The sequence below is a fragment of the Dipteris shenzhenensis genome, chromosome 8 (genome assembly GCF_047967505.1).
Source record: "Dipteris shenzhenensis isolate YYH24624 ecotype China chromosome 8, Dip_SZ_1.0, whole genome shotgun sequence".
Taxonomy (NCBI): Eukaryota; Viridiplantae; Streptophyta; class Polypodiopsida; order Gleicheniales; family Dipteridaceae; genus Dipteris; species Dipteris shenzhenensis.
The window spans coordinates 1230393-1243918 of record NC_141603.1 but is presented as its reverse complement, the minus strand read 5'-3'; the positions used below and the strand labels follow the sequence as shown (position 1 = coordinate 1243918).

Here is a 13526-nt window from a genome sequence, read left to right as displayed (position 1 = left end):
GCTAAAGGCATACTTGTTTCATTTTTCCTTGACAAGCATCGACTACACTTTGGGTTTCCATGCTTTGGCTCTTAATGCCAAGGATCCTAAGAGGTACATCTTCTTATGCTTCATTAGGTTGTTGAGGTTTGACTCTCAATGGAAAATCCATGCATGCATGTCCATCTCCGCAATCCCTGTACTTAGGCTAGAATGTCTTTGGGATACCCCTTTGAGAGTACCAGCTATTCAAGGTTTCCCCCCCACTTGAAGCATGTGATAAGTATTTAGTATGTAGTTGGTCTAACTTGATTGGCACACATTATGAGTGGAAGGTTCACCACCTTAGATTGGCCTCTACCTCTCATAGAATAGGCCCCTAACAAGGACTACCATACATGCTCAAGTGGAGAGGCTCTAGGTTCTCTTATTGTCAACAGATGATTGAGTTGTCGATCCCACAACAGATCATTGTAGTTGTGTTCCAGGTACCCTCAACTATGGCTGGATGCAGCATTCCAAGCTCCTGGTGATCATATACCTCTACCAAGTTAGGGATTATGGTTCCTTGACCTCGACGCAGATGGTTTGAGAGCCTAGGCCTCCATATGTATAGATTGCTCCCCTTTTAGTATAGCCTTAAGGATTTTCCACTCACTTACCTTGAGGCTAACCACGGTATCTAGGAGGGATCTCATAAAGCTACACACATTCAAAACTTGGTTAGCCCAAGGATTAGGGTGTAGAAAAAATCCGAGGGATACAAAGCTAGGGTAATGATGGTAGGGAAGGGAGAAATGGGACGTAGGGCATGAAAATCGCACCGCCGGGGGGGAGGGGGGAGTGGAAAAAAGGACGAGCAAAGTGACAAGCACGACAGTAGTGAGGGAGGGGGGGAGGAATCATCAGAGTACATGGACTCTATCAACAAGAGCTACACTTGTGGCTTGTATTTGTATTTGCAACCACAAAACACATCAAATTCGACAAGTTGTTACAAAAATTTTCTCCACAAATGATCTACCTAAAATGGGGCACCGCCACAACAATCGATCACGGGGCACCACTTATGAAAATTCCACAGGACCACCCACAGGACCATCATTCTTGTAAGATAAGGAGGAATTATGCGACATCAGGGACGAAGGGATGTATCAACCAACAAATCGAGTTAGAATAATGTACTACAGACCTTCCACATCATACCACTTTAGCACTAGTAGTACTCTCAAGGGTAAGGGAACCATAGAGCAAGTCTATGGATGTGAACAAAAACAAGTAGGTGTGTAGTCTGATTCTGAGATCATGTTAGAACTTGAGGCAATACACATCAGCCACGCACACCTAACAATCTATACTCAGTACAGCCCTACCATAGCCACAGAGGCCTAGAGTATCCAAAAGTCCCTAGCGGGGATACTCTAAGGCCCTTACAACAATTTTCACATATATAATAGGCACATTTAAGCACACCTTTGTATATACGACCTATATTTCCCTTTGCCACATGACAATAGACCCTTTTAGGTCCTCAATTACATACCCATGAGAGAAAGAGAGAGAGAGAGAGAGAGAGAGAGAGAGAGAGAGAGAGGGGGGGGGGGGGGGGGGGGGGCTAATTCCCCAACAAAACAAAAGCCGTATGGTGTGTAATGCCTTTTGTCATGTTGCAATTTGCAATTATAGGAGCTAACTTTTCAGTGCTGCCTTACGATGAGAGCAAGAGTCAATGAGGACCTTAAGGAGATGGCCACTTCACTTCGCTATAAGTAAACCAAACGTGCATGTTGCTTTGCATAATTTAGCTTCAATAGATAGATTAAATTTTTTGCCCTAACGCTTAGTTGAATTTCATAAGGCTAGCGTAAGAGTCTTTAGGTTTATTGGCTATTGAAACATTGGCTCGTAAATTTTCTTTCGACCAAGCAACGAAAGAAGTCGAATTGCTATTTATGAGTTAATTATGCAAAAAGTTAAGCCATTTATACGATAAGGATGAGACATATTTATATGTTAATTAGCAAAGGATGAGAAAATACAAGGGCTCAAGGAAGCACAAAAGATGGGACTTGGCTACATTACCGACTAATAAGAAAGCCATGTACTGCAAACACCTTAAAATTCGAACACACTAAGGGTAGTGCATTTGATACAAAGAAGCATATAGTGAGACATACACCTTAGTTGCTTAGATGAACCAATTATATATTAATTTCACTTGTTACACTCACAAGATGTAACATTTACTAGTCTAATTTTGTACCTACATATTTTGGAACAATTGTTTGTATACTAGTCTAATTTTGTACCTACATATTTTGAAACAATTGTTTGGATATTATAATCTGAAGAACCCAAGCCACCAATTTTATTTTAGCGCAAAAAATGCTAAGGTCATTTTTGAAGAAGTTTAATACACAAAATAGCAAAGTAGTTGGACATTGACAATGAGTAACAAGGTCTACTAGCAGCAGCCATACTTTTATCCTACCAATATTAATAGCTCATGAGAGAACCACCAAACAATAAATGGGACAAGACACCTTAGAACTAAACATTCATGCAAATCTACCTCAATAGTGATCATTTACAACATCCATAGAGAAGAATTTGAATACAAGGTTATTCCTTTTATCTGGTGCAGGATCAACTATTGCTCAAATTTCCATAACCCATTTGAGAAGAAACCCATTGAACGATAACCGACTTAACTTGCAATTAACCCAACCATAGAGGCTTTTGATGACTCTCCAAATATTAGCTGCTTAGGCCATAAATCTTTCAAACTAGACTCGGCCCTTCAAGAAGTCATAAACATGTGAAGCTTTGATGAGAGAGCTATAAGCATTACTAGGAAAGAAACTATTAGGAATAATGGCTGCATACCTCCAAAGAAAAGGATGCTTCAAGAAGTCATAAACATGTGAAGCTTTGGGAAAGAAACTATTAGCAATAATGGCTGCATACCTCCAAAGAAAAGGATGCTTCCTATATAAAATTGAAATAGTTTAAAATTTGAGCATGACCTTCATTTTCACCTCATGTGGTGATACATTTTCTATGTGCAAAAACCATGGAATCAAATAAATCAAATCCTGACGAAGGAACACAAATTTATCCCAGAGTTGCCGGAGAGAAAAAGCACTGAAGAGAATGCCCAAGGTCGATTTCATTGGAGCGTATTATAGTTTTTCACCGGGAGGTGGATCGAAGTTATGAAAGTGAAGAATTAATTAGAAATGAAGCACGAAGGCCAGACCTTCTATTGAACAAGTCATTTTTGAAGAACAATTGTGTTTGAAAATGGGTGTCGGGTATGATTTTTGCAACTTGCTTTGCAGGGTCTAAATTTTCATGAAACTTCTATCTAGTATTTCCTTGAAATAGTGCTGTTCAGCTTCTATCTATAATTTCCTGGAAATAGCTCAAACCTTCACAAGACCTATTTACTTTTACAAAAATTTGCAACTAGGGGAAGCATCTCAGGCTTCCAAACCTACCATAGGAAAGGCCTTCACACGAATGAGTAAAATATCATATCTGCCAGCTCCTGCAAGAATTACAACAAGATCAGTCTTCTATTTAGGGTAGTAAGAATACACAAGCTGGATGTCATTTGCATAATTGATCATTTTCATGTCTACTGGTATGTGTGTACCTACCAAAAAACAAAGCCTACGCATGATCAATCCCATTTTAGAAAGTGGTAAAAGGGAAGACGGGATAGGGAGAAAAGGGAGACCTCGGGGTGTTACTAAGTTTATCCACAATCCACATAAGGATTTCATCAAAGTAAATTTGTGGCAATCACACAATAGAATAGTACACCCGATGTGTTCAAATGGAAAAGAATGTCTGCAGCCCACAATGGACAGTGATGCGACGTACCATTTCGAGGCAGTAAATCCTTGCTAGAGATAGGGTAGGGTATAGCTGCTGCTTACACAACCGCTTCAAGCCATTAATGCTAGGGTAAGGCAACCAGCCTTCTAATATTCTACCTGGTCCCACCAAGACAAACTGGTACCTACGGTTTTCGTCAAAAACCCAAATTGAGACATGGGCCAAAAATTAATACTAAAGCCTCAATATTATACTAACCACATAACCGTGGCAATATTTATATGATCAAACAAATATTGGTACATTCAATGCCGAAAACACTAGGTAACCATGTTGGTAAATGCCCACGAGCATAACAGAGCTGTATGATCCAATTCCAGATCAATCATGAAGATTAAATTCTTTCAGGTCGTGGGCTGCATTGTTGATGATGAGTTGTGGTAATCAACTACCCAAGACCCCCTGTGCACGAGCATAACAGAGCTGTATCATCCAATTCCAGATCAATCATGAAGATAAAATTCTTTTACGTCATGGGCTGCATCTTGATGATGACTTGTGGTAATCAAGTACCCAAGAACCCCTGTGCATGTGTAACATATCTTGCTGAAGTATCATAGAGGGAGAGTAAATGCTTGACCAAGATGGAGAAACTTGCCCTCTTTTTCTGTCCTCATTTGTCAATGTCTTGTCCCCTCCATCCAAGTGGACTTTTTCCTTCATTGTCACAAAGCATTGACTAGATTTTATTCTAACATTAAAGTCTGATATAATGATTGCTCTTTCGCTGGAAAATTCTTTTATATCTTCGCCTCAATGCATTAAGGGATTAGCATTAGAGATATTCCCATTGTTCTCCTAGATTTACCATAATAATACTCCATACCCTAAGCAAAAAATTTAAGGTTGGAGGCCCTCCAGAGCGCCACATTGGGATAGTTTTCAGATTTTCACAGTTGTGTGGAAGAACTTTTGGCGTAGGCTCTGGAAATCCCTCAGGATTAGAAAGATCACTCTTTTCTTTTGGCTTTCTGTTCAAGGGGGGATTGCAGTGAACCTGTGGAGATTCAGGCTCGGGGCTGACCCTACTTGTCCTCGTTGTCACATGGCAGTTGAGTCAGTACAGCCATAGTTACTATCAAACGCGTTTGATTGGTTTACCAAACATTTGGAAACGTTGAAAAACAGGCGTTCGGAAACTTCAATCAAACTCTGCTTTCAATTCACAAGTTTGAAAATTTTCAAACGTTTGGAAAAACCCTAAAGTCATAAAATATGTGAATTCGCCTCTTTTTCTACGCCCGTTTTGACGCCCATACCTACGCGACAGCTTCCGTACCTCATGCATTGGAAGCGACCCAGGCCCTAGGGTAATGGGTTGCAGGCTGCTCTAGTCTTCTACAGCCTTGAGCCTGCAGCCCAAGTCATACAGCCCACTGGTGAGTCGTGACTGCTCTACACGCTACTCATCACGTGGAGTAGAGTTCAAACTCCCACACAAACCCTAGTGTCCAATACCACTAGAACCTGTTCCCAAGGAGCCTCCGGCACAACATCTCGCGATCCGCCATGTAAATGACAGAAGCCTTGGCTCTCGATCTAGACTAGACCATCTACTGGGGTGTACACATCGAATACATCCACAATAGCCTTGACCACTCTTAAATAGAAGACTACAAACATTGTCCTTGGCTAAATATAGCCCTTTGCTATTGCCCATGCCCTCCAGACCCATGTTAGCCTGCTTCTCTTAATCCCAGGGTCCCATTACACTACTGGATTAAGTCCACTAATCCGAGGATTAGCATCCAAGTACATAAGACTCTTACCCTCTTTAGGTGTTCACTCTTAAACAAAATTGGGAAAGTTCTTCTATGTGATGAAAAGAGGAGGCAGGTCAATATAAGCCCTTGATTAAGATAAAGATCCAAGGGAGGAGATGACTGCAAAAAGCGCTCCAATCTCGGCCCTAGATTGGCAAGGGGATCAAGGGAGGAGGTTAGTGCAAAAGGTGCTAAAATCCAGGCCGTCCAAACAGGCGCTTTGATTCGGGCCATTGATATTGGAATGTTGATCTCCACCATCCAATCATTTCCACCCTAGCCCTCCAAACAGGCACTTCCATCCTAGCCATTGAACTTAGATTAAAATCAAGGGTCCACATTGAAAGCGCCTTCTCCCTCTTAATTAGGCCTCCCCAAAGTCAAATTTTGCAGCTTGGAGCCCACCAAAGGCCATATGCAACCTCACTAATCTTTTCCAAGATCAGAAAGGGAAGGATCATCACCCTTGGAGCCTTCAACCGCAGTCATGTTGACAATTCACCCCAACACCTCTTTTAGCGTACTAACATGAAAGACGGGGTGAACTTTCACATGTGGTGGCAATTTCAGTTTATATGCAACCTCACTAATCTTTTCCAAGATCAGAAGGGAAGGAACATCTGTTGGGGTAAAGGCTCTATGGCCACCCAAGTACAGTTAGTACACTTAGTACTTTATTTGTTAAGTACACTAAGTACACCGTACTTAGTGTTGTAACCTTATCCTTTCATGTAAAAGCTTCACTGTGTGCTAGGGGAGGTACACACATACATTTTATCCCCACACTTCTTGTGTCTTATCCTGCTTGTGTGTGTGGGTGTGCTCCCTTTCTCTCCCTTCCACAACTGGTATCAGAGCCTATTCGTGGGTGTGCCCAAACGTGGGTCTTACCAGCAGCCAAGGAGCACCAACAGCCATCGCTAGGCAGCGGCGACAGCAGCGACAGCCTGCAAGAAAGCGCTCGTACCAGCCTCGATAGCTGCTTCCTCGTCGATAGCTGCTCCTGCTCTCCTCGCCCGTACCAGCCTCGACAGCTGCTCCTGCTCTCCTCGCCATTGTGTTAAGCTGCTAGCGCTAGCAGCCTTCAAGGCCGCGGCACCAGCCAGGGCCAAGGCCACCGGCCACGCGGCGCCAGCCAAGGCCAAGGCCACCAGCCACCGATGCTAGCCAGCGGCCACCAGCGATGCCATCGGCGCCACCAGTAGCCACCGACGCCAGCCAGCGGCCAGTGGCCACCAGCGACACCAGCGTCGCCACCAGCGCCATAGGCGCCAGCAGCGCCCCAAGCGACGCCAGCAAATTCGCCATAAGCGCCACAAGTGGCCACAGGTGCAGGTCCTTGCCATCGCCATCGCCAGAGAGCTCGGAGATGTTCACGATCATATAGCCGCCCGCTTCACCCGTTTTTTTGGTTCCTTCTGTTGTCAGTGAGGTAGATCTGCAGATCTATGCCTCCTATGTGAGAGAAATTCTCATTTCTAAATTGTGGAATCAAAGGGCTTTTGTAGCCACAGCCAAGCATTGGCTTATACACGCACTTATTTGCGTATATCCTCCTGATTGGAGTTGATTTGTGCAAGGATTTGATGCATTTTATGACTTACGGGACAGTGGCAGATGCATATGAATTGGGGCTTTTGACATTGTTATGCATATCAGTGTTGGGGGAAACACCTAGATGCTTTATGTGATCAGTGGAGCTTTGGGAAAGCTGTGTATGCACTAAAATCTTCAAAATTGGCTTCTAGTCAAGGGGCTTTTGCCTCACTCAAGTTCTAAACTGTGTAACACAGTTATAGAGGCAAGAGAAAGTCTAATTCTGACAGTTTTGGACAGTTATACAGTCAATTTCTGTTGCTGTACTAGAAAGTACAGTCGGGTACTGTCCGGAGTCAATTTTTTGGACTGTAAACAGTCACTTTACTGAAGTTTAAAGTGCATAAAACAGTGCTGTTTTCACTGTTACAGCAGGGACATACATTGTGTCAAATCAAGATACTGCTGTACTGTACTACAGAGCATCAATTAATGCATTAAGTATTGCTTTTCTGGATCTGCAGCCGGCAGGAAACAGACAGTATTTACTGTTAAGTGGGAGAAAATTGCAGGAATTAACTTTTGAGCACAACTATAAGTGCATCTGTGCACTTAGTTTGCAGGGAGTTAGGCACCCAAGTGTGGGTTATATTTCTTGCTGATTGTAATGGCTTCATCCTCGGAATCTTCTCTTCTCAATATTAAAAAGTTGCAGGGTGCTGCTAACTACCCAATGTGGAAAAAGATGGTCCTGAATGTGCTAATTCTTAGGCAGTTTCATGCTCCTATTATACACAAAGGTATGAAGCCCACTGGCACATCTGATGATGCTTGGGCACTAGCTGATCTGTCAGCAAAGTCCATAATTGAATTGTCACTCCATGAGAGTGTTGTTTGGAATGTGGATGGTGAAAAAACAGCCTGGGGTGTGTGGAAAAAGCTACAGGACACATATGAGCAGCAGAGTGTAGCCACAAAGATATATTGGCTGCGCAAGTTCTTCAATCTGAAGATGAAGGAAGGGACCTCCATGGACGCACATCTCAATGAGTTTAATTCAATTGTCACTCAACTTGCAAATCAAAAATATGTGGTGGATGAGGAAACCAAGGGTATGGCACTCTTGATTTCTCTTCCTGAAAGTTGGGATACATTCACCACAGCTGTAACAAATGCAAACACTTTCATAAGTTTTTCAGATATCACAGGGCTGATTTTGCAAGAAGAGCAGAAGCTGAAAGCTCAAGATGCAGTAAAGCCTAACAATGCCTTAAATGCAAGGGGGAGAAGTCAGCAAAGAGGCAAATCTCAGGAAAGGGGAAAAGGGAGGAGCAAGTCCCGCTCCAACAAAGATGTTGAGTGCTACTACTGTGGCAAAAAGGGACATACTAAAAAGCAGTGCTTTAAACTGAAAAATGATAAGAGAGACAAAGCCAAAAACACTGATGCGTCAGATGCAAAAGCAATTGTACCAGTAAGCAATGGCAAGAGCAGTGTGAAGATTGAAGAGCTTCATTCTACACACGGTTATGACAGTGAGGGAGAGGTTCTATTTCTCTCTACTTTGGATGCTCATTCTCTCCATGCAGGAGATCTTGCAGACATGCACTCTTGGATCATTGACTCAGGTGCCTCATTCCATGTTACACCTTACAAAGAATTGTTTGTAAGATATGCAGCAGGCAGTAATGGAGTCGTTTTTCTAGGGGATAATCATGCATGCAGTATTGTTGGTATTGGAGATGTCAGGCTTGTATTTGCTGATGGTATTCAGCTTATGCTTCACAATGTTAGGCATGTACCCGAAGTCAAGAAAAATTTGATTTCTACTGGCATGTTGGATGACGAAGGTTTTGTGACCAGCTTTGGTCATGGTTTCTGGAAGGTCACCAAAGGTGCCCTGGTTGTTGCCAGAGGCTCTAAGGTTGACACAATGTATACTCTTCATGCTAAAGTATGTAATCATGCTGATATTCATGCCACTGAGCTGCCGAATATTTCTATGTGGCATAGCCGGATGGGACATATGAGCATAAGTGGAATGGAGCAATTGGCTCGCCTTGGCTACTTACCGTCTCTTAAATTTTCTGATTTAAAGTTTTGTGAGCACTGCATATATGGTAGACAGTTACAGTGTCCTCATAAAAGGAGATTAGGACATAAAGATGCTCAACTTGAGCTTGTGCATACAGATGTGTGTGAGATGCCTAGTCCTTCACTTGGAGGTGCATGGTACTTTGTCACATTTATAGATGATTCCACAAGGAAGGTGTGGGTGTATCCTCTTCGATTGAAGAGTGATGTCTTTCCAGTGTTCCAGAAATGGCTTGCTATGGTTGAGAACCAAACAGGCAGAACACTGAAGGCTTTGCGGTCAGATAACGGTGGGGAGTATATGTCTAATGCATTCAATGCATTTTGTGATGCTAGAGGTATTAAAAGAGAACTCACTGCTCCTTACAGTCCAGCGCAAAATGGCACTGCAGAGCGTATGAATAGAACCATACAGGAAAGTCTCGCTCTATGATGTCACATGCTGCTTTACCTCATGGATTTTGGGCTGAAGCTGTAAAAACAGCAATACACCTCATCAATAGGTCACCAAATAAAAGACTAGATGGCAAAGTGCCAGAGGCGCTTTGGACAGGAAAACCTCCTTCCTATAAGCACTTGAGGGTCTTTGGCTGCACTGCGTACGTGCATATACGCAGAGAAAATCGCAGCAAGCTTGATCCTAAGTCTCTTAAATGCATTTTTCTTGGATATGGTGACAGTGGTGAGATGGGTTACCGCCTATGGGATCCTGTGAATAAGAAGCTAATACGCAGCAATGATGTCTTATTTGATGAGTCATGTATGTTTAAGGCAGCAGATAAGCCTTCTGATGCTTCAGAGGTTGACATTGATGACTCGGGACATCCTGTACAATTCAGGCAGGCTGCAAATCAGCCACAACAGCAGCGTAATCAGCCAATGCATGATGCTGCAGCAGGTCCAAATGGACAGCCCGCAGTGGCGGAAGATGTCCTACGGGACATGCCACCTTTGGAAGACCTCCCAGGCATAATTCTGCAGCCTGATCTACTAGAACAGCAACCTGTTTTAGGTGAGCAGCAAGTTGGACAGCAAGACCAATGGGTCCGAAGGTCCACTAGACAAATGAAACCGCCAGACAGATTTGTTCCAGGAGCAGATTTTATTATGCTTACAGATTGTGGAGAACCTTCCTGTTACAAGGAAGCCGTGCAAATGCATGATAAAAGGCTATGGGAACTAGCCATGAAGTCTGAAATGGACAGTCTCCATAAAAATGGTACTTGGGAATTGGTGCAGTTGCCTAAGGGCATGAAAGTACTGCCATGCAAGTGGGTGTATAGATTGAAGTCACACTTGGAGCTAAGCCAAGGTATAAAGCCAGGTTGGTTGCCAAGGGCTTTAAGCAGGAGTATGGTGTTGATTTTGATGAGATCTTTTCTCCAGTAGTTAAGATGACCACACTCAGGATTGTACTTGCTTTGGTTGCATGTGAGAATTTGGAATTATGCCAAATGGATGTAAAGACAGCCTTTCATCACGGTGATCTTCATGAGGAGATCTACATACAGCAGCCAGAAGGATTTGCAGTCAAGGGCAAGGAGTCACTTGTATGCAAGCTTAAAAAGAGCCTTTACGGGCTGAAACAGGCACCAAGGGAATGGTAAAAGAAATTTGATACCTTCATGAAGTCCCAAGGTTTCAGGAGAAGTGATGACGATCACTGCTTATATACCAAAAGGGCTGCAAATGGCAGCTTAATCATTCTCATTTTATATGTGGATGACATGCTTATTGCTGGTAGATCTCGTAAGGAGCTTGATGACCTTAAGAAAAGATTGCATGAGGCCTTTGATATGAAGGACCTTGGTGATGCAAATCACATACTGGGAATGCGGATACGGAGAGGCAGGGGACAGTGTTTGTTGTATTTGTCTCAGACCGAATATATTGGCAAAGTATTGCACAGGTTTCATATGGAGGGGGGGAAAACCCTTAGTTCTCCATTGCCTCCGTATGTGAAACTCAGTGCAATGGACAGCCCACACTCAGATGCTGATAGGGCTGAAATGGCCAAGATTCCGTATGCTTCAGCTTGTGGCAGTCTCATGTATGCCATGGTTGCTACCAGACCTGATATTGCGTTTGCAGTGGGAGTGGTTATCAGGTATATGGCAAATCCAGGCAAGAAGCATTGGAATGCAGTGAAAGGTATCATGAGATACCTGAAGGGCACACAGGAGTTGTGCATATGCTTTGGCAAGCGAGATGCAAAGGTGCATGGTTATGTGGATTCAGATTTTGCTGGTCATCCCGATAACCGGAAGTCTACTACCGGTTATGTTTATACATTCACTGGAGGTGCAGTGACATGGATGTCAAGGATGCAGCAGTGCATAGCCTTGTCTACTACGGAAGCTGAATATATTGCAGCCACAGAGGCATGCAAAGAGGCCTTATGGTTATCTCGGCTAGTGGGAGATTTGGGCATTACAGGTGATATTCCATTGTTGCATTGTGACAGTCAGAGTGCTATTCAGTTGGCACACAATCCTGTCTTTCATGCAAAGACAAAGCACATTGATGTGAAGTATCACTTCATCAGGGAGGTGATAGATGATAAGCTGATTCAGCTTGTCAAGATTCACACAGATGATAATCCAACAGATCTGTTGACAAAAGGCTTGCCTGCAGAGCGGTTTGCACATTGCCGACAGTTGATGGGTATAGGTTGAGCCTCATTTATTTTTACTTGAGGGCATATTGCCTTTAAGTGGGAGGTTGTTGGGGTAAAGGCTCTATGGCCACCCAAGTACAGTTAGTACACTTAGTACTTTATTTGTTAAGTACACTAAGTACACCGTACTTAGTGTTGTAACCTTATCCTTTCATATAAAAGCTTCACTGTGTGCTAGGGGAGGTACACACATACATTTTATCCCCACACTTCTTGTGTCTTATCCTGCTTGTGTGTGTGGGTGTGCTCCCTTTCTCTCCCTTCCACAACATCACCCTTGGAGGCTTCAACCGCAGTCATGTCGACATCATCCACGCTAGATTTCTCTAGTGACTTTTCCACAAGCAATTCAGGGGAAACAACCTAGTCCTTGAATTGGAAACCAATGTTCTCCCAACACGTGACATGTGGTTTGCAAGAGCAGCATCAATACATGAAACACATACCTAGAACTTCTTGTGTGCATACCTCAACAAAAAAATTCCCCACGTGCTAGGGCTGCTCTAATACCAGTTGTAGAGTCCACTCATGGATCTAACCCTAATAACAGATCATAACGCAATCAAAAGTAACAATAAGACAAATAGCTGGCGAACTCCACCCCTCAGCATGTGAGCTAGAGTTCACACTTTAGATTCACCTCTAGAGGGTGCCTGCCTGGCTGCCCCCCTCAGTCCTCTCTTCCTCCTCACAGCCCCCGCCGCCTCCCTCCCGCCCTCTCCCCCGACTCCTTTTCCACCTTCGCTGCCCCTCCTCCCCCGCCATTGCTCCCCTCCGCTCATGTCTCCTACCCCGCCTCCTCCGCCACCCTCGCTTCCTCCGCCACCCTCGCTTCCACCGCCTCCGCCCTCGTTGCCCCCCTTCGCCGTCTGCACCTCCTCTGCCACCGCCCTCGCTGCCCCCGCCTCCGCCTCTGTTGCCCCCTTTGCCGCTGCTACTGCTCTTGCCCCCCGCTGCCCAATCCCCCTCCCGTTGCTATCTCCGCCCCTGCCTCCCCCCGCCTCTCCCCGCTTCTCTCCCACCTCCCTTCTCCGCCTCCTCCTCCCTGCCTTCCTTTCCTCCCCTATCTCCTCCTCCTCTCCGCCTCATCCCGTCCCCCCTCTTCGCCTTCTTCCTTCCGGTTCTCCCTCTTCTTCTTTCCAGCGGGAGCATTTGTGTTTGTTCGGAGGAGGAAGATCTTGGTAGTGACCTTTGGTCTAGCCAGAGGGGCTCTATGGAAGCACCCTCGAATCCCACAGCCGTTAAGGCCCTTCTTTCTCCAACCGACAAGCAACAGGTACAGCAAGCAGTTCAGTCCCTTCAGGTCAAGGCGATCGTGGGCAGAATTGTGGGCCTTACACCCACAAGGAGAAGTGTGCATGAGTGGATCCAGACGAGATTGGTACTAGATTGGCGACCACATTCATGAGATTACCATCTACGGAAGAGGCGTCTTCCTCATTTAGCTGAGCTCCCCCGCTATCGCCTTCGCACTTGTGGAGTAGAGTCCCATCCTCCTTGGCCCGCATTTGGTGTACCTCTTTCCTTGGTACCATGGCTTTACAGTGGAGGACATGGACACGACACACCATGTT

General features: G+C 44.5%; 1 protein-coding gene across 1 annotated transcript in view; it reads right to left on the bottom strand.

Moving 5' to 3' along the window:
* Positions 1-3055: 3055 nt before the first annotated feature.
* LOC147898932 (xylose isomerase family protein) overlaps positions 3056-13526 on the bottom strand; it is a 131554-nt gene continuing 121083 nt past the window's right edge. The window contains exon 20 of the mRNA XM_087377898.1: positions 3056-3529. Coding sequence (XP_087234024.1) covers positions 3494-3529 — 36 coding nt within the window. The 3' untranslated portion in view covers positions 3056-3493. The remainder of the gene's footprint in view (positions 3530-13526) is intronic.